The sequence below is a fragment of the Pinus tabuliformis genome, chromosome J (genome assembly GCF_031772625.1).
Source record: "Pinus tabuliformis cultivar Carrire ecotype Pingquan chromosome J, CPIR1, whole genome shotgun sequence".
Classification (NCBI taxonomy): Eukaryota; Viridiplantae; Streptophyta; class Pinopsida; order Pinales; family Pinaceae; genus Pinus; species Pinus tabuliformis.
Genome location: NC_142295.1, coordinates 672,291,004 through 672,313,489, shown reverse-complemented (window position 1 = coordinate 672,313,489; position 22,486 = coordinate 672,291,004). Strand labels below are relative to the sequence as shown.

Below are 22,486 nucleotides of genomic sequence, written 5' to 3'. Positions count from 1 at the left end.
TTAGTGCTTTAATTAAACATGTTTAATATTTAATTAAATGAATAATTAACTGTGGTTTAACTTGGCATAGTTTTTAGTGGTCCACAAATTTCGGCACGAACTCCAGTTTTATTGGGACTAACTGGAGTTCCTCTAGTTTTAGAGGAGGTTTACTAGGAGAAAGCAGTTTTGACCATAACTGGAGAAAAATTTGACCAAATGGAGCTCATGAAAAGGTGTTCCTAGCTAATTTCGATATTCTGAACACATTGAAGTAGGTTTTAGGAGCAGTAGATCTTTTTAAACAACACTTTTTCCATTATTGAGCTAATACAGAGGCCTAAGCCATGGAAGTTGGACCAAGCAGATGTAGCCCAGGAGGGGTGAACTCCATCAAAAAATTGTGTTAAGTGTTCTTTTGTATGGTTTGTTGTACATTTGATTGTTGTTGTTCAACACTTGTTTTCATGCTATTTTTCTCATGTATTTCACATAAATATTGATAAAATTTACCTGTTTTCAATCACAAACACCATAAGGGAACCTATGCACATGAAGCAATTGACAAGCATTTGTTTATAAATCTGATGTTGAAATTAGCATAGCAAAACTAATATTCAACAACAGATCAAGTTGGTATTAGAGCAAAGGTTATTTGCTTGATTGCTTGAGTTTTGTGCAAGTAGGGTTTTAATGGTTGCAAATTTGTGATACTTACAAGGTTAAAGTTGCAGAGAGGAGAAGGGAAACTATTGGTAGCAAGTCTTGAGGTAATTCCCAGAAGAAGGAGAGCCACAAGGCCACAATCTCCACCCAAATTTCCAATTCCACTTGCACTTGAATCATCTCAAGGTTTACCTTCAATTGAGATTAAGGAGGTACAAGCAGTACCAAAATATGAGCTTTAATCCAAAGCCATCATGTCTGGAGCAAGAGAGATTGAAGGTATTTCAGGAGAGGAAGCATTCAAGAAAGCTTTCCATGACTTAATTGACATGGTTAGAGTCCTCTATGAAGAGAGGAACACTAGAATGGCTAGAGAGAGTTTTAAGCCTCCACATGGAGAGGGAAGCTCAGGAGATAAAATAATATGATAAGAAGGATTCAAAGGGTAATGGAGGAAAGCCTCCTCCATCTCCACCATATTCATCTTCCTCATCATCTTCATCATCCTCAACATCTCAAACAACATCATATTCCACTTCCACCACAAAAACTATTCATACTCATTCAAAAACCCCAAAGGAAAAAACTCCCTTACTCAAATTGGACATTAAGTTTGAACTTCCCATGTATAATGGTGAGGTGAATGCAGAAAGGTTAAACAATTGGATTCGACAATTGGAGGTTTATTGCAGAATTCAAAACCTTCAAGAAGATGACATAAATATCCACTTGACTTCATTGAGACTAGAAGGAACAACATTAGTTTGGTGGGAAGAAAAGACTCAAGAGGAAATGCAAATTCATGGTATGATATCCATTTCTTGGGTTGAATTTGTTTCTACAATTAAAAGATAATTTTATCCTTTAGCCTATATGCAAAAAGCCATTATGAGTTGGAAAAATTTTTAGGCAACTTAAAGGCCAAACAGTCCAAGGATATACCTAGGAGTTTAGAAAGAGGGCTTTGTTGTTAGGAGTAAACTTGAATGCCCAAGATACACTATTCAAATATATTGGGAGTTTACATTCTTAAAACATGCTATCCTTATGTTCAATCCAAGGAATTTGGATGAGGTATGTGTGCAAGCCACGCACCTTGAAGCAAGAGGAAATAACATTTAGGAAGAGGGTAGTAAGAAGAAGCCATTCAAGGGTAAGGAGAAAGAGAAGGGAGGAAAATGGAAGGGAAAGAAGAATGCAAGTCTGAAGAAAGAAGGGGAGAAAACTATATGCCAACTTTGTTCCAAAGCTGGGCATGATGAAACCCGCTGTTGGAAATTACATCCCGGTTTAAGGTCTAAGAAACCAAACAATAAGGGAAAACAAAATACGACCGCTACCACACAACATGATCTTGGATCATATTGTGGTGATGAGACCAAGATTTCAACCATCATTACAAAAGGAAAAGAAGTTTTTTCAAGAATTAGTTCCTCACATAGTCACAAAAACACTCCAAATGAAGAATCAAGAATAGAATTATTCCATGTAAGGGTAATTTTAAATCATACAAAGATTGATACATTATTTGATAGTGGGTCACAGTCAAACTTAATTTCAGAAGACTTAGTAAAAAATATTAACCTTTAAACTGTACCTCATCATAAGCCATATCCATTGGGTTGGATAGTCAATAATGAAAATTTACAGGTTACAAGGAAGTGCTTATTCAAGTTTGCCATTACTGAAAAGTTCATTAATGACGTTGAGTTAGATGTAGTTCCACTTGACATATCAGGAGTCATTTTGGGAAATCCTTATTTGTATGATAGGAAAGCATTATTTTATCTCCATGTAAATTAATATTTGTTGCTCAAGAATGGGGTGGAGTATATTGCGAGAGCCCATCGCAAAAAGTTAAACATTTCTTTGGTTAATGTAGGGCAGATGAAGAGACTGATAAATGCAAGTAATTTTTTTTTGCTTCTCATGATCAAGAAAAATAATGATATTGATTATGAATCTTTTGAAGGTTGTGATGATAAATTAAAATTTGATTTGTTTGATGTGATAAGCAAGCATGGCGAGATGTTTCAAGAACCAAAGGGGTTACCTCCCAAGAGGGGAATTCAACATGAGATATAGTTGCAGTAGGATTTTGAATGAGTTATCTGATATATAGATAGAAGGTTGCAAGATAAGGTTGGAACACATAATACATCATTAAATTGACCATTGTCTATGTTAGCACCTAAATCTGCCTTAGCCTGAAGGAAGACAAAAGTTAGGGTAACCACAAACCATGCTCAGTCTGGTAGCTAGCCCTACCAGAACAGGAGAGGGCTCTCTTCGAGTCACGCTTAGTGAATATATAAGCAAAGACGGTCTGAGATGACTTATAATGAAATATTTACCTTATGCTCGTAAGTGAAAAAGCATTTTGGAAAATATTTTTGAAGTGACCGAACTTCTGAGATGTATATGGGACTGGCACTCAGCAAAGAACAGAGAATTGAGAATGAAGGCACAGATTATTACGTGAGGCAAGGTAGGCGGGAAGCGCAACAATTTCAACTTAAGGTGACATGGAATGGAAAGATTTCCAAAGATAGTGAAAAGGGCATGGTCGCATGAATCCTTTTCAACAGAAGAATAACACTGCACTTGAAATTTTCCCACAGGCATACCAATATAAATTGAATTCTACCTAATCTCACTTAGAAAATTTCACTGAAATGAAACATGAAATGAATTATGAAACATAACAAGATACGTATGGAACATAAAAACACATTTTCTACACTCACAACCACAAGAATCTCATGAAACAGAGCCGATGCCTTTCATTAACTCTCTGTCAAAATATACACAGTGCAGAAACAGAGTTTCTTTCCCACAATCTCCCAGAAGTTACAAGCCAGCTAACCCTTTGCAAATAACTTGCATACAATATATAGAAAGTGTAGAGAAGAGATGGAATGCCCAGGGGTTGGGAATTGACTCAAATCATTTCAAAAAGGAGATGGAGAGCCAACCATAAGCTACAGGTGCAACGCTCTCAAGCATGCCATTTGGCTGGGGTGACCCTTTGCATTCTTTTGCCACTTGGATAGATGCCCACCTGGAGAGAAAATTCTTTAAAAGCCACCCTTGGTGCCAAAAAACCGAAGAGTAGATGACCGGGCCCACTTGGAGAAGTCGCGACTCGAAATTTCGCGAAACGGGAGCAATTTGGCAATTTTTTCCCCTGCGCGCTGTGTCAAATTCCCTGTGCGTCGCGCCACTTTGGAGCTTGTTTTGGGGCACTTGCAGGTGTCCAAAATGTTCCCAAGTGGGCTTGTTGGAAATCTTGTCCTGTCTAATTTCTAACCCAACTATAATTTTTGAATTTGAAGCTATTTTGCCCCTCCAAAACTTCATTCTCCCAAGCCTGCTTTCTGTGTGTCCAAAAAGTGGCAGAGAGGCCATTTTTGGGTGTTTTTTGACCTTTAGGAGACCCAAAACTTGTCAAAATTTCTTTCCCGGACACCAGTAGATGTATTTTTCGATGCTGAATCCAAATATGCAAGCCATTCCTCGATTAGAGTGCTAGAATTTTAGCGTCGCGCGCACAGGGATAAATTTCCTGTTTTGTGCCCAAAAATTTTGCCTGTGACCAAAATTTGCCCAAATTTTTTGAAATTTGGGCTGGAGGTTCCCTATGAAGTGCTTTGTTGTGCCAAGGAAGCCTCAGCCAAGATTCAAAGCTGATCTTGCTCCTTTGCCTCCTTTGCCTCTTTTGCCTCTTTTCTCGCTTTGCTCAATTTTGCCTTTAGGCTCCTGATTCTTGCTTTGGAACTCATGTTGCGGGCTTGGTAGTGATGAGTCATGCGCCTCAACATGTCTTTCTCCCTGTTTTTTTTGTCCAATAGCCTCTCCAAATTCATGTTGACTCTCTTAAGGTTGGACTCTTGGTCTTCATTGATTTCTTGCTCCAAAAAGGTGAGCGGAACCCTTCTTCTTTGAGCAGCTTGACGTTGTTCACGGATGTTCTGCAGCTCCATGATCGTCTGTTGGTCTTCAAGCTATTTGTTTCTATACTCCAGGTAGTTCATGTTCCACTTGGCCCTTTCTAAATCAATGGTCAAGTCTTCAATCTCTGATTGCTGCTCCTTGATGATCTCCATAAGCCCCTCATTGGTGGGTTCTGCATCTGTCTCATCATCCTGGAGGAGAACAAACTCAGTCTCTTGCTCACCTGATGGCCCTTCCTCCTGCACTGAATCCTTGCCCTTACCCTACTCCTGGGGTGTTGATGTCGGAAGTGAGGCCCCTTCCACCCAGGGTGGAGATAACACTCGCTTAGCTGCTGCGAACAATGGTCTACTGCCCTTCTGGTATGTGATGTATACTAGCATGTTGGCAGTCTCATGACTCTCAAACTGATGTGAAGGACTCTCCACCTCACGCTCAAACTGATGTGACGGACCTCCTGTATCATGCTCAAACTGATATGAAGGACCTCCCACCTCATGTTTTGCCTCTGATATCACCGGTGGAGCGTTGAAGAAATCATGGGAGATGAAGTCCTCCCAAGCAATACCTTGCAATCCCAACTGATGGTCCACTAAAATCCGGATGAGAGAAAAATGATAGACACTATTTAGCTGCTGTCGTGGGGTCTTGCGCTGCATGAAGTTTTTCATCTTCTCATTGTTGTTGCAGATGAAAAATGGGAGGCTCATCATCCCTACCCTGGTGAAGTGCATGAGCAAGCGGATGTGATAGGCATAAAGGCGAGAAAACCTCCCCTCGCAACTGAAATACTTCATGATCAATCTCATGAATGGGGCATACTCATCCCTCAAAACCCTGAATGGAAAAACTCTGGTGAGCTGGCTCAAACAGTTGTTCTTGATGTAAGGCTCATAAAGATGCCTCTCCACCTTATCTTTCTTATGCCACTTTTCCCCAACGTTCGGTATTCCTGTTGTCACTGATATGGTTTTCGGTGTCAAGGTGAAAGTGACCCCCGCCAGGACAGATTTTCCTCCCTGTAGATGAAGTGCAAAAAGGCAAGCCAACTCATTATGGACTTTGACATTCGACACCCTTTGACAAAATTCATAACATGCCAAGTGCTGGAAACAAGACATGGCAAGTGGGCATGCCTACAGCTTAGTGAGGGTGCTTGGCTCATCTCTGAGATGTCTGCCACTCCGGTGATGTCTCCTATGGGCCCTCTCTCCTGAAGATGTGTCACTGTGGGTACCTTCCTCATAATCTGATGAATTTTCTGATGCCATTACTGCTGCTTGTATCCTGAGTTTAGTGCTACCGTCTGAATCCAATGAAACTGATGAATGCTATGAAAATCTGTCACCAAGGGGACAATAAAACAGGGGAGTGTTAGGAGGGGAATGACGAAAAGGGGAATAGGGGTTTAAAGGAGAAATTTATCAGGGATTTGGGAGTGTTTGGGGTATAGTTTTGATGGGGTAGGGTTTGGGATTTTTTTTTTTTTGGGCTATAGGATAAAAGGGATGCACAGATATGATTACAATGTAGCTAGGGTGATGGTAAGGGGAAAATGCTACAGGGAAATTAGTTGATAGGGGTGGGGTAAAAGAATACTTCAACAACAATGTCACTGTAGCAAAACCCTAGTTTTTTTATTTTCTTTGTGTATTCCTTTGTTCATAAAAAAATTTGGCATTGGATTTATACTCATCCAAATCATGATATTCTTATCAATTTTAGTGCCAAGAGTGAAGGTACTTGCCCCACCTTTCAAGTTTGATAGGAATTCACAACAATTTTGGGTGATTTAGTGGTTTTTTAGGCTCACAGGCCTGTGCGCCGCGCGCTTTACCCAGTGCGCCGCGCACCTCGTATGCGCCGCGCTAGTGCAATGTTACCACTGTGGCCGGGCTCCTAGTGCGTTGTGTGCCCTGAGTGCGCCGCGCCACCTTGTGTGTGCGCCGCGCACTGTAAAATGACATTCATTTGCTTGGAAAAACAGGGGAGAGGGCTTGAGGGCGTTTTTGGGTGGTTTCTTTAGGAGGTAAGGTGGAATAGAGGTGACAAATGACGAGGAGTGAGGGGACAAGGGGAGGGGAACAAAACCTTGGTGGTGTCTTTGAATTTGCAAACCCCGTTTATCATTTTTGCTTTGAGGATGATTTGCATGGATGGCCAATATGCTTTGGATCTCATTCGACATCTTAGAAGCACCGCTATTGACCAAATTGACATAGAAGAGGTTTCATTCGAGCCTACCTCTTGTTTTCTAGCCTTCAACCGGGATATAGAACGAATTTGCAAGTGTTTTGAGCTCCCTGGCTGTGTGCATCGCGCGGCAAGCCCAGTGCGCCGCGCGCCCTGAGTGTGTCGCACCCTTGTTGATTTTTCACTGTGGATTGGCTGCCGGTGCGTCGTGCCCTCTGTGTGCGTTGCGCGCCCTGGTGTATGCGCCGTGCCACCTAGAAATTGTCCCTCCTTACTCGAATTCCTCCTACTTAGCTCTCTTTTCTTCAACAATGCCTCTCTCAAGCTTTTCCTTATCACAATGACTTAGTTTTGGGTCAAAACAAATATATATAGGCTTTGAGAGAGTTGGGTTCAATTTTTTCCTCTTTGAAAACCCACTTTATAATGTTTATGTTTTGCATCTTTTATTGACTTTAAAACACTCTGCTTTTTCCCTTTTTCTTTGAAATTTTGGCTCTCATGATAAAATTTTCGGCATTTCTTTGCGGGGACTATGTGACTGGGCCTCTGGCTTTGAAATCCATGACTGCATCTGAAAATGTCAACTGTCGATTTTTTGGAAAATTTTGTCATAGTTGACCTTGTTTGACTTTTCTTCAAAACAGAGTTTTGAAGAAGAGTCAATGTCTCTTCAGATGATTATGAAGCTTTCTGAACTGCAGCTGTATAATGTCTCCCTCTGGCCTGCAGGGCTTGTTCTGGACATGTTTTTCAAAGACCACATTGATGATTTCCTAGACCCAATAATAAAAATGATTTTGTCCTGTAATATGACCAGACCTTGATTATCATGAACTTTAGTGATTATGGACCAAGACCTGAACAAGCAGAGGCCAGAGATGAGGGAAAATGACCAGCATGACTATCTCCGTCATATCATGGCATGTCCCTAGCGAAATGCAGCTGAGTGGATGGAGCGGGACACCTAAAATCGAAATGCACAAAGAGCTTTGATCTCTGACGGAGGGCTGACCAGACCGACTCTAACATTGGCTCCAATGGGGGATGGTAGCTCCTTGGAGGTGCCAAGAACAGCAGATCTCTGGAGGAGCTAGACAGTGCCTTTTTGTCCATTGGGCTATGGAGTCACCATTTTGATAAACAACACAGACTCTGACTTATTTATAAAATGGGAATAACCAAGAAATTGACTCAAGCTTGACAATTGGAATAACTCAAAAACTGACTTTACATACTGAAAAGAAACTGAAATAAAAATGGTATTTACAATGACAGTGGAAGCAGCGTTAATAGATCAACAATGATACCGCTTGAGCAGCCGACCATTGATTGGCCCTCCAGGACAGTCTTCCCCATTCATTTCCTTCAGAAGAAAGGCATTTTGACCCTTGTATGCTGCGATATTGAAAGGACCTTTCCACAGATTTTCGAACTTTCTGTGCTTGCCTTTCTCTTTGTTCCTTGCATCCCACTTCAGCACCACATCATCCAACTGAAATTTGTCCACTTTATCTTTTCTGTCATAAATTTTCTTTATCCTCTCCTGCAACTTGGATGTGTTTTTTAAAACTTCCTCTCTTGTTTGCTGCAAGTGGATCATTTGATTCAGCCTTCTCTGCATCGGATCTTCCTCACTGCCAGCCTCCCGAAGAATTTTGACCACAGGGGCAGCAAGAGAAGTGGGAAATACTGTGTCCACTCCATAAACCAGCTCAAACGATGACATACCAATAGACTTTTTCTGACTGATTCGATCAGCCCAAAGTGCATGGACCAGCCTCTTGTTCCAGCTCTTCTTATTTATTTCCAACAGCTTCTTGATGATGTTGACCAAAGATTTATTCGAAGATTCCACCAATCCATTGCTTTGCGGATGATAGGTAGTTGAATGACCCAAAATAATGTGATATTTGTGACAAAATTATACCATCCTTTTCGATTTAAAAGCTATTGAATTATCAGTGATTATTTTGCTTGGACAACCAAAGCGAGACAAGATGTTATTTTCGAGAAATGAAATGATTACCGTGTCCTTTGCTTGTCTGGTGGGGGCTGCCTCAATCCATTTTGTGAAGTAGTCCGTCGCTATAAGGATCCACCTATGCTGTCCGGAAGAGGCAGGATGAATTTCCCCAATGAAATCCAACCCCCACTGCTGGAATGGAGCGCTCACTTCGATAGGCTTAAGTGGCAAAGGCTGTAATTTCTATTTCCCTTTGAAAATTTGACACTTATGACAGCACTTTACCATCTTATGCACATTAGCAAACAAAGTAGGCCAGTAGTACCCCTCTCTCAAAATTTTGTTCACTGTTGATTTCCAAAAAAGATGTACACCACACTCTCCTCCGTGGAAATCCTCCATGACTTTCCTTGCCTCCTCTTCCACCAGACAGTTTAACAAAATGCCACCAGGATCTTTCCAATATAGTGCAGAATTCAAGATACATAACTTGGCAGCCTTCAATTTGAGTGTTCTCGCTTTGTTTCTAGCCGTGCCAGGTGGTGGTGATAGATTTTTCAGCACATATATTATATCAGAATACCATGGGGACAAAGAAAACATTTCGGATATCTGAACTGACGTTCCTTCATCATTCTCATCGAACATGGCAGTGATCAGATTATGTCCAATGCATACAAATTTGATTCAGCCATTAGTTTTGCCAACCCGTGTCCTTTGACCAGCTTTGTAGGCTTTATCTCCACATCGTATTCTAGCAAGGCTGCAATCCATTTGCCTCTTCTCCCTTCCGGATCGGTCTGCACTAAAACATCTTTCACAGTAGTATTAGGAACATAGGCCAGAATGTGAGAATGTAAGATATACACCCAGAAATCCTTCAATGCCTTCACCAATGCCAGGGCTTGCTTCTTAATGATGTTGTACTTCAAAGTTGCATCAGTTATCGCCTTGCTGAAGAATGCAATGGGTCTTTCATGATCATCCCTCTTCTGCAACAATACCGCTGCCATAGTGTGCTCAGAAGCAAAGGAAAACAATATGAAATCTTGAGTGTAATCCAGGATTATTAGAACTCGAGCTGAAGAGAGGGCCAATTTGACCAAGTTGAAAGATTTTACCGCCTCATCCGTCCATTTCACCTGGCTAATTGGGCGGAAAATCAAAGATGCCGACGGGTATGACAGACGAAGAATGGAACCTTCTCGATAGAAAGACACTCGGAACAATACGGTTGTGCCTTGCTGCGTCAGTCACCTTCAACATTTCGAAGGAAACCACGACAGAGGGTTTGATTCAGATGTTGTCGAAACTATATGAAAAACCCTCGGCCTCAAACAAGGTATTTCTTATGAAATGGTTATTTAATATGAAGATGTCGGAAGGTGGATCTGTTGTAGACCATTTAAATGATTTTAATACAGTTACAAGTCAGTTAAGTTTTGTAGGGGTAAACTTTGATGATGAAGTTAGAGCTCTGTTATTCTTGTGCTCATTACCAGAAAGTTGGAATGGTTTGGTAATGGCCATTAGTAACTCTGTTTCTGGATCTAGTACTTTAAAGTTTGATGATGTTGTCGGTGCTATCCTTAGCGAGGAAATGCGACGGAAAAGCTCTGGTGAGACATTGGGAAATGCTTTGAGTGCAGAGTCTAGAGGAAGAAAAATGGAAAGAGGAAAGAGCTCAGGATATCGTAGTAAATCAAGGAAAGGCAGATCCAAGTCCAGATCGGGGATAGTGTGCTGGAAATGTGGAAAGAAAGGACACCTAAAGAAAGACTGTAGATCTCAGAAGGGAAAAGAAGGAGATGCACGCAAGAAAACAATCATGAAGCAAATGTGACAGGTGAGGTGTTACAAGATGCTTTGATTCTTTCTTTTGAAAATATTACTGATTCGTGGGTGGTAGATTCAGGGGCTTCATTCCATGCCACACCTGATAAGAAATACTTTCATGACTATGTTCAAGGAGATTTTGGACAAGTTTTTCTGGGTGATGATAAACCCTGTAAAATCGTTGGAATGGGTAAGGTTCTTGTAAAACAGCAGAATGGAAACCAATGGCTATTAAAGGACGTAAGGCATGTTCCAGATCTAAAGAAAAATCTGATTTCAACAGGGCAGTTAGGCGGTGAAGGTTGTGTGACAACTTTCACAGATAAAGCTTGGAAGGTCACCAAAGGAGCCCTGGTAATAGCAAAAGGCGAAAAGGTTGGTACATTGTATTTATGCAATGGTATTTCTAACTCTGTTAATGCTTTAACTTCCAAAGGAGCAGATGCAGCATTATGGCATCATAGGCTCAGACACATGAGTGAAAAGGGGATGAAGATTCTTCACTCAAGGAATTTGTTGTCAGGTTTGAAGAATGTTGATTTGGACTTCTGTGAGAATTGCATTTATGGAAAACAGAAGAGAGTCAGATTTCTCAGAGTTAGGAAAGAAAAGAAGAATGAAAAATTAGAGCTTGTGCATACAGATGTATGGGGACCTGCTCAGGTATCATCTCTGGATGGCTCTCGTTATTATGTTACTTTTATTGATGATGCAACTAGAAAAACTTGGATTTATTGTATTAAGAATAAATTTGATGTATTTGATACTTTCAAGAAATGGAAAGCTTTGGTTGAGATTGAGACATGAAAGAAATTGAAGTGTCTTAGATTAGACAATGGAGGTGAATATTGCAGCAAAGAGTTTGATAGGTACTGCTCAGAGCATGGAATTCGCAGAGAGAAGACAGTTCCAAGAACACCACAAGAAAATGGTGTGTCAGAAAGGATGAACAGAACAATCATGGAGCGTGCAAGGTGCATGAGATTGCATGCAGGATTGCCTTTACAGTTTTGGGCAGATGTTGTAGATACTGCTGTTTATCTAATAAACAGAGGGCCTTCAAGTTCCTTGGATGGTGGTGTTCCAGAGGAAGCATGGACAGGTAAAAAGGTAAACTACTCTATTTTAAAGCCTTTTGGTTGTGAGGCCTTTGTTCATATTGATAAAGAAAATAGAACAAAGCTTGAGGCAAAGTCAAAGAAATGTACCTTTATTGGATATGGTGTTAATGATTTTGGTTATCGCTTATATGATTACGAAAATCACAAAATCATTAGGAGAAAAGATGTAATATTCTATGAAAAGGTCTTGTATAAGAATCAGTTGCAGGAAAAGAAACAGGAAAAGGAAAACAAGGAATACGCAGTTCTTGATGAAATCACTGAAAATGTAAAGGTGCCTGAAAATAATAATAATCAACAACCACAACAACAACAACCACCACAACAACAACAGGCACCCCAAACACCTGAATGTGGTGTTATAAGATCTACCAGGATAAGTAGACCCCCTGAACGATACTCTCCTTCATTATATTATTTATTGTTGACTAATTCCGGTGAACCCGAATGTTATGAAGAAGCAATGCAAGTTGAAAGCAGGAAGAAGTGGGAGGTAGCCATGGAAGAAGATATGGACTCCTTAATGCATAACCAGACTTGGGATTTAGTCAGGTTGCCTGTAGGAAAAACTACATTGAAGAATAAATGGGTTTACAGGCTGAAGGAAGAAGATGGAGGAAAACAGAGGTATAAAGCTAGACTTGTGGTGAAGGGGTTTGCACAGAAGAAAGGTATTGATTTTGATGAAATATTTTCTCCTGTTGTTAAAATGACTTCAATCAAAACTATTTTAAGTCTTGTAGCAGCTGAAGATTTGCATCTTGAGCAGCTAGATGTAAAGACAACCTTTCTCCATGGGGATTTGGAGGAAGAGATATATATGCAGCAGCCACAAGGATATGAGGTGAAAGGGAAGGAGAAACTAGTGTGCAGGTTGAAGAAGAGCTTGTATGGCTTAAAACAGGCTCCAAGGCAGTGGTATCTAAAATTTGACAAGTTTATGTCTGAACAAGGTTATACTAGATGTCACTTTGATCATTGTGTTTATTTGAAAAAGCAAAATGATGGCAGTTATACTATATTGTTATTGTATGTAGATGACATGCTTGTTGCAGGATCTAACATGCAGGAAATAAATGTGCTCAAAAGAAAATTGGCAAATTCATTTGCAATGAAGGATTTGGGAGCTGCAAAACAAATCCTTGGTATGAGAATAACTAGATATAGAAAAAATCGTAAATTAACATTGTCTTAGAATGAGTACATACAAAAGGTGTTGAAAAGATTTAACATGCATAATGCAAAACCAGTTAGTACACCTTTTGCTAGCCATTTCAAACTTAGCAAGGAAATGTTCCCAAAGACCCAAGAAGACATGGATTATATGTCTAAAGTTCCATATGCATCAGCAGTTGGAAGCTTAATGTATGCAATGGTCTGCACAAGGCCTGATATTGCACATGCAGTGGGAGTTGTAAGCAGGTACATGAACAATCCAGGAAAGGAACATTGGATGGCAGTGAAATGGATTTTCAGATATTTGAAAGGTACCACAAATCAAGCATTATGCTTTGGTGGTTCAAACATCTCCCTACAAGGATATGTTGATGCAGATATGGCAAGTGACAGAGATAACAAGAGGAGCACTACAGGATATGTATTTACTGTTGGAGGAACAACTGTCATTTGGGTTTCAAAAATCCAAAGTGTTGTTGCACTTTCAACAACAGAAGCAGCGTATGTTGCTGCTACAGAGGCTAGTAAAGAAATGCTTTGGTTACAAAGGTTTATGGGTGAATTGGGTAAGGAGCATGATATGGGCATGTTATACAGTGATAGCCAAAGTGCCATTCATCTTGCAAAGAACTCAACATTTCATTCCAGGACTAAACACATACAACTCAAGTACCATTTCATACGATCAGTGTTGGAAGATGGAGAGTTGAAGCTGGAAAAGATACACACTAGCTAGAATCCTACAGATATGCTAACAAAAGTTGTAACCAGGGAGAAACTGAAAATATGCTCAGTTTCAATTGGTCTTCAAGGATGACGATGAAGATGAGAAACAACCAGGTCCAAAGAGGAGTCATTTTCCAGCAAATGGAGCAGTGGTGGAGTTGCTACAATCAGTCTCCAAGTGGGAGATTGTTGGGTGTGGAGCCTGATTATCTTCTATATTCAAAGGTATCGCCACATTGGACCCCAGTTCAAAATGGGGGCGGCAACGCCGCCCTTAAAATATTTGCTGCAAGGGGGGTCCAGGGGGGGGCGGCTACGACCTTTGGGAGCCCCCCCCTGGCGGGGGGTTTCGGGGGCAGCGCCCCCAAAGCTAAAAACAGCTGTAAAATTGCCTTGTAAAAGAATAGTAATTTCTAGTCAATCTGGGCCATTCATTAAGCGGATGATCTGACGGTAGAACTTATGTTTAGTTTAGGGTTTTTTTCCCTAGAAGGCAACCCCTCTCTTTGTATGAGGGTATTGTATTTGAGGCTGTGCGATAGATGTGTATTCTGTGAGAGAGAAACAGAGAGGTGAGACTGTGAGAGAAAACAGAGGATATTACAGCGGATTTGCTGTAGGTTGTGTCTCTTCATTTTGCTGGATAATAGAAAGGAAGGATTGGCTATTCGGGGTGGACGTAGCCCAAACTGGGTGAACCACGTATATCTGTGTCTCTCTTGTTTTGTGCGTTTTCTTTGCTTATATTTCTACAATATTTTATGTGTTCCATTGCTCCGTAATATATAATTTTCTAACATCCATTGCACGCTGAAATGTGGCACCTGCATTCTTTAAACCAAATGGCATTTTGGCATAGTGAAATGTTACCCATGGAGTTGTGAATGCTGTCTTATCCCTATCATCTTCATGGACTAAAATTTGGTTATATCCGTAATAACCATCGAGCAGTGACATACGAGATGCCCCCACTACTCGCTGAAGTATACGGTCCATCTTGGGCAGCGGATAGTTGTCCTTCAATGAGACCTTGTTTAGATTTCTGAAATCAATGCATAGGCGGATCTCACCGGTTTTCTTTTGTACAGGCACTAAGTTAGATATCCAATCTAAAAATCTGATAGGCACAATGATACCTAACTTGTACAACCTATTTACCTCTTTTTCGATGGATGGAAGCAACTTTGGATTGATCCTTCTCAGCTTTTGTCTAAATGGTTTCTGATTGGGCTTGATAGGTATTGTGTGTTGAATGATGTTCGTATCATAGGTCTTTAAATCAGAATAATCCCAAGAAAATACATCTGCAAATGAAGCCATCAAGCTGATATATTTGTCCTTGATCTTTGGCGGTAGTGTCTTGGACAGTTTTACCAATTTTGTATTTGCTGCTGTACCGATGTTGACTTCTTCTACACCTTTCTCCGTGGGCTGCAAAGTTGGCTTGCGGGCTACATCATCTTGATCAAAAAGTTCCTCTAGGGGTATCAAGCCTTTAGGAATGATGTTATTCTTCAGCTGCAATGCGTCCATTTGATTGATTTGTACTTCGTCTATACCATTCCCTTTGTTCTCATCGTTTTCCACATCAATTAAGGTTTCTTTGAACTTGCTTTTGTTGAGCAGAAAATCCTTAATCTCCTCATCATCTTGGAACACTTGCTTGTCTGGAATGGTTGGACGGTGCTTGACATGGATTTCAAATTTATTGCTGGAGTTCATGGGGATCTTCAAGCTGCTTGCTGCCTTGGCAAGAGCATCAACAATACTATTTTGTATTCGTGGCACACATGTCAAGGTGTATTCGGAAAATAGCTTCAAGATGTCCAAAACTACATTACGATAGGCCCGCATCCTAGGATGTTTTGCTTGATACTCACCTCTGACCTATTTTATCACCAAATCGGAGTCGCCATATACTGAAATACTCTTTTCATTCAGCTTTCTAAGAATCTTTAGGCCAACAATTAGAGCTTCATATTCAGCTTCATTATTGGAACATTCGAAGGCCAGCTTGTAGGAGCAAACTCTCACGCTGCTGGGTACTTTGTTTGGGGCGGAGAAAGGACTGCGTACTCAAATACCAATACCAGCTCCATCATTCCCTACTACTCCATCAAAATCCATGGTCCATAAGCCTTCTTCTTCTTCTTACAAGCGCTGAAAATCTTTTTGTTGTCCATTGTTTGCTCGCTGTCCATCGTTTTCAGCTGACTGCCCAATCTTTTGCTGCTTTTCTTGTCTTTATTTCTTCAAAATATCTCTAAAATTTTCTGTTATCTCTGGAATGTCATCTGCTTCTACTATCTGACTATCTATTTCATTTAAACTATCTGAAAACAAAACAAAAGTCTCTAAATCTGTATGTACATAGTTTATAGGATGATTTATCGGTTTCTCCTTGCTTGTGATCATATACTTCATCTTTTGTTCCCAATATAATTTCCTCATTTGTCCAAACACTGGGATTGTTGCATAGGAGAAATCCAGCTGTAGTGTCCCCTTCAATTTCACTACCCTAGACCTGGAAAGAAGCATGCCAAACCTTGGAGGAATGTCTGCTACCACTACATACATCAGAATATTTTTCATAGGAAGTTGATCTAAACTCACAACTAAGTCTTTGATGAGCCCTATGCACCTTACTCTACTGGAGTCGAATGAATAGAGATCATGATATTGGCGGGCGATGTCCAGACCAAGCTTATCCATGATAGCCTTGGGCATGAGATTGTGAGAAGATCTAGAATCGAACATGGCATTGTGTAGCACAAAGTCATGCAAGCGTAAACTGATATAGAAGGGTGGCACCTCGCTCTCAGGAGACTCACCATTCATTGTTGGCCCAAAAATCATTTCAGGATGATCATCTTCCACATTTACCATGTCGGACAATGGGTCCAAGTTCAACATTTTATAACTCTGTCCTCTGTAACCGTTGTTCTTCATGATTTCAGTCAAAGGGATGGATACCTTTAGCTTAGAAATCTCATTCTCTAGGCTGAAAGCGGGAGTTCTTTCTACCTCTTTGACTGGGATCTCTTTCCTTTCCTTCTCTTTTGAGGTGGCTGGTTGCTGTGATTGTTCTGCTGATTTCGATTTGCTGCTCTCTGGAACAACCGCCTCCTTTCCCTTTCTTTGTGTAGCTAATGGATCCTTCTTTGTTGTTTCATCCTCCTTCTTTTTCTAAATTGGTTTGACCGGTACATCTCTGTTTCTAAGGGAATATCGATGCTATTGTGTGGACAAAGCATTCATATATCCCCTTTGATATTCTTCCGATTCCTCTTCCAACACCATTTCGTTAGCTAGAATAAAATCAGTGTCATGGTGTGTAGCTGAATTTGCTGCACATTCTTCTTCTTCGGTGATGTAAGTAGGCAGCTCATTTGGAGTAAAGAGATGGTTCTCCTCGCCTATTACATTCCCATCCTCATCTAACTCTAGTCCATGCACAAAATTCTACTGCAAAAGTGTTTGTACCCGCTGTTGTGCTATCTGCTCTTGAGTCCGTTGATCTCTTTGTCTTATCCTATATTGTGGCTGATGTTGGTCACAAAAGTTAGGATTCCTAACTTGTGGCTCTGGCTTGTCAAGTTTTACCCTTTCAAGCATCTGTTCTACCTTCTTGAGCAGCTGATCCATTGAAGAAGATTCTTCTTTCATCGTGGTTTTCTTCTCTGCTTTCGCTCTTGCTCTTTTGGATAGCAGATTTGCCTCAACGCTGACTGCAATTTTCTGCATATCTTCCATTGTAGCCGGTTCTTTCTCTCTCAATTGGTACGCCATGTCAGCATCAAAACCATCCAGAAACTTCATCATTGCTAGTCCCACAGGTGGCTTTAGATGGTCTGGAATTTCGTTGTAGACTGTATTAAATCTAACACAATAATCTTGGACCGAATCACCAGCATTCCGCTTGATTTGTTCATACTCGGCTAGAATTTGAAGGGGATTCTTTTTGACTTCCCACCTGTTCAAAAATTGCCTTTGTAGCTCAGCCAAGGTGGTGATGCTTGCAGCCGTCAAACCTCTGAACCATTTCCTTACATCACCTGCAAATGTTTGTACAAAGAGCCTCATTGCCACGTTCTCCGCATCGATCTCATGAAGTTCATAGAAATCTGCCATTTTATCCACATGTTGTTGAGCTGTAACACTGTTAGGAGTGCCATCAAAAAATGGGATTTTACTTTGATAGTCATTTGGCATGTCGTCTAGGACTTGGGGCAGAACAAGGGGTGCGAAACGGGCAGCCATCATTCTTGGTGGATTTGGCCTTGGAGGCATTGGAGGAGTGTGCACAGTTTGCAAGGGGCTTGCACCTGGAGTTTGGGGCTGTGTGGCAATGTAGTTATCGATTAATCTATTAGCTCTTTCCGTCTCAAGGTCTACAAGAAATTGCGGATCGTGGATGGTGTAATCAACAGCCTTTTCGGATTTAGATTCAAACAGTGATATCTCAAATCATTCGTCAAACTCAAGCTCCTCAAGATACTCAAAAATGTCGGGACATGAATGGGATTTGAACATGGGGGTTGTGGTGCTTTCTTGACGAAGGAGTCTCGGGATCAAATTGGGATTTTGTAAATGTGAGGAGGGTCCGGGTCTGGATTTGCTCTGGTATATCGTCTCGAAGCCAGAGTGCTATTGAGAGGAATTACAGGACACAACCAACCTACTCAGCCTTTCCAATCCCAAGCTCATCATCTGGAAGCCTAGAATTCTTGTGAAACAAGGGGATTTGATTTTCAACTTATCCCCAGTATGGTCGCCACTATGTTAGCACCTAAATCTGCCTTAGGCTGAAGGAAGGCAAAAGTTAGGGTAACCACAAACCACGCTCAGTCTGGTAGCTAGCCCTACCAGAACAGGAGAGGGCTCTCTCCGAGTCACGCTCAGTGAATATATAAGCAAAGACGGTCTGAGATGAATTACAATGAAATATTTACCTTAGGCTGGTAAGTGAAAAAGGATTTTGGAAAAGATTTTTGAAGTGACCGAACTTCTGAGATGTATATGGGACTGGCACTCAGCAAAGAACAAAGAATTGAGAATGAACGTACAGATTATTCCCTGAGGCAAGGTAGGCGGGAAGCGCAGCAATTTCAACTTAAGGTGACACGGAATGGAAAGATTGTCGAAGATAGTGAAAATGGCATGGTCGCATGAATCCTTTTCAACAAAAGAATAACACTGCACATGAAATTTTCCCACAGGCAGAGCAATATAAATTGAATTCTACCTAATCTCACTTAGAAAATTTCACTGAAATGAAACATGAAATGAATTATGAAACATAACAAGATACGTATGGAACATAAGAACACATTTTCTACACTCACAGCCATAAGAATCTCAGGAAACAGAGCCGCTGCCTTTCATTAACTCTCTGTCAAAATATACACAGTGCAGAAACAAAGTTTCTTTCCCACAATCTCCCAGAAGTTACAAGCCAGCCTACCCTTTGCAAATAACTTGCATACAATATATAGAAAGTGTAGAGAAGAGATGGAACGCCCAGGGGTTGGGAAGTTACTCAAATCATTTCGAAAAGGAGATGGAGAGCCAACCATCAGCTACAGGTGCAGCGCTCTCAAGCATGCCATTTGGCTGGGGTGACCCTTTGCATTCTTTTGGCACTTGGATAGATGCCCACCTGGAGAGAAAATTCTTTAAAATCTTCCCTTGGTGCCAAAAAACAGAAGAGTAGATGACCGGGCCCACTTGGAGAGGTCGCGACCTGAAATTTCGCGAAACGAGAGCAATTTGGCAGTTTTTTCCCCTGTACGCCGCGCCAAATTCCTTGTGCGTCGCGCCACTTTGGAGCCTGTTTTGGGGCACTTGCAAGTGTAAAAAATGTGCCCAAGTGGGCTTTTTGGAAATGCTGTCCTATCTACTTTCCAACCCAACTGGAATTTCTGAATTTGAAGCTCATTTGCCCCTCCAAAACTTCATTCTCCCAAGACTGCTTTCTGTGTGTCCAAAAAGTGGCAGAGAGGCTGTTGGACACCTAATCCTAAAGGGTTAGCGTGGAAGTTGAATGGACAAAGCAGTCCAAGAGACCTTGGGATCTGAATCCCAAGAGTCACCTATTGTACTATAAATGTGTATCTTATCTTAATAAAAATATGCACTCACTGATTTATCTTTCACATTGTCTTTCTGTCCATGTGAGTTTAACATGGTATCAGAGCCATGATGTGTGGCCTGCGTAGTTTTGTGCCACTGGTCTGAGCACTGGCCTTTGTCATTCTGACTTGAGCCCAGGTCCCAGAAATAGCGATTCCCTGACTGCAATACGTTTCTGATTGAATGTCCTGCGCTCTCTGACTGCCAGAGACTGCGCATTATAAACGTTTGCCCCTCTCTGCGCATACCTGAATGTATCGGTTATGGAATACGCTGTTGAATCTGACATTGTGCAGTGAGCATGGAATACGCTGTTGAATCTGACATTGTGCAGTGACTGTTGAATGTGAAACTCTTGAATGTGACCTTCGGTTTCTTGCACTGTTATGACAAATAGTTTTTTTCTCTCGCCATTCTGAATGAGGGTTCCTTCATGGAGAATTGGGTTCACGCCTCTTACTCCTTTTTTGTTTTCTGATTGCATAACTGTTTGAAGACCCCTTTTGCACCATTGATAAGCTCATCTGCAAGGCACTCAGCTGTCGTTTTTATATTTTTGAATGCACTGTCTTGCGCACCAGTGGTGAGCAGATTGCTTGATTTACACGTCTCAAAGGAGATATATAAACTGCTTGACGTCGAACAACACCAGAGCTTTGATAGAGAAGCCACTGCCATTCTTGCAGAAGAGACCGCAAGGAGAACGCAAGCGAAAATATATATGCTGCTCCAGCACCGGTCCTCTGCTCCTCTTCACAGTTTTTTAATTGCGGATTCTTTTGAGGGGAATGTAAACAAGCAGAGAATGTAAATGTGTTCCATCCCAGAGCTGCATTTTTATATTGATCTTCCCATTTCCTGCAACTACAAGGGCTTCTACATTGCATGATATTAAAGCTGTAGCCATGCTTTGCCGCAATTTTCCAGTTGTATTTTCGCGAGGTTTTATGATTCAATCTGAATATCTGATGTAACCCAATTTCTTAATTGATTCACATTGAACGCAAAACCAAATGGTTGCCGTACCCAATATATACTCCCCATAATTTACAATTGTTTCGTCATCGTCTTGCTCATACTTTCAATCTCTACCACTGAAATTGCAGAAGTTAAAAACGGTAAGCAAATCAAAAAATTGTGTGGACTCTGCATAGCAATCTTGCATGGCTCCTCCAACGTGATTTGCCCATTTGGCAGATGAGATATCCTTCTTTCTTTGTCGAATAAAATTTGAGGTTATTGGGATTGTTCTGCTGCAAGTTGGGTTTTTGCATTGAAGAATTTGGGCTATTAATATCATGTTCAAGCAGGGATCCCAAGGGAAATAACGCAGAGAAAGACTTGCCAGCAAAAAAAATCCAAGCGCTTGTGGGTTTGAAGTAATTGATGAAGCAAAGTCGATGTTGCAAACATCGATTCTTTCACTACAAGAGATAGTGTCCCAGTCCGCAGCAGCTCTCATTCACATATTTGAATCCATATGCAGATGGATTGTTGATTATTTCACTGAAGATGGCGTAGTTGTCGCTCAGAACAAATCGTGCGTCAGAAAACCGATTCTGCAATTTATTTCTAACCATATTTTCGAAGCCTATGTTGAAATCTGAGATGATGCCATTGGCGTAACCGACGCAGCTTCCATTATCAAGATTTTCTAAACTAATCATTAAAGGTGTGCAGCCTAAAGGTCGTAGATTCGATATTAGAAATTTTCTCGCTCCCAACTCATACAATTTCTTGAACTGATCTGCAAACCTTCTGAGGAGTTGCTGTTGATATTCGGCAACGCTATAGAGCTGAGAAACTTTGGAGTCACGGAGAAAGTAGTTAGAAATGTAATCCAAGCTTCCAATGTTGATGTAAAAGAGAGCTTCAGATATAAATTTATGAGAACTTTCTGCTAGAAGCACGACTGGTGACAACTGAAACCGGAGGAGTACCTCTTCAGCTGCATCCAAAGGTACAAAGCGCCACAATTCATTGCAGGAAGTTCGTGCAGCGAAGTACCCAAAAGAAGCAAGACCAAGATGAACACCAGCCCAATGTCGTTCTCTCAATACTAGATGGTATAGTTGCCAAATTGCCTTACTTACAGCATTTCCTTCATCTTCAGGTATTTCCACCGCACTTAAACTTGCAAGAAATGAAGCAAGTGCTGGTTTAAATTCTCTTGGCGCCTCATCCAAGGTTGAATCACCAGTGGTAAGGAGGCCATCTAGAGTGGTTAGAACCTCCCAAATATCAGTAGATGTAAGCCTATGAATCACATATGAAATCACTTCCAATGCATGGCTTAGGAGATTGCTGTAATAATGTCTTTGTGAACTCTCTGCAGCTGATCTGTATGCTTTCATAATAGCAACAGTGAGCTTTGGCACTTTATGAATGCATTCATCTTCAATTTGAAGGAGATCTTCACTTTGACACTGAGATAAAATCAGTGACAACAAATATATAGGATCTTTTGGTAGAACTGCAGACACATTTGGAGGAGCTTCTTTTAGCAGACTCAAAGCTTCACACTGGTCTTCCTATTTGAAGGGGTTTTTTTGAAATTCAAGTCTGACGGCTGAAATACATAGATATTCAAGTTATAAGACAAGTGTTATGACTTCTGCAAATGTTTGGGTTGTCATATATTGATTTAGATTTTTGAAGAGATCTCATTGTGTAACCAGGTTCTCTACTTCTCAGCTACTTCTTTATTACAATTTGTCGGCTAAGATATTTTTTCTGT

General features: G+C 40.9%; 1 protein-coding gene across 1 annotated transcript; it reads right to left on the bottom strand.

The window, feature by feature from the left end:
* Nucleotides 1-21,173: 21,173 nt before the first annotated feature.
* On the bottom strand, nucleotides 21,174-22,103 carry LOC149228656 (GDSL esterase/lipase At4g26790-like). The gene has a single exon (XM_089380824.1). It carries the CDS (start codon nucleotides 22,101-22,103, stop codon nucleotides 21,174-21,176), a length of 930 nt encoding a protein of 309 aa, XP_089236950.1.
* Nucleotides 22,104-22,486: the final 383 nt, after the last annotated feature.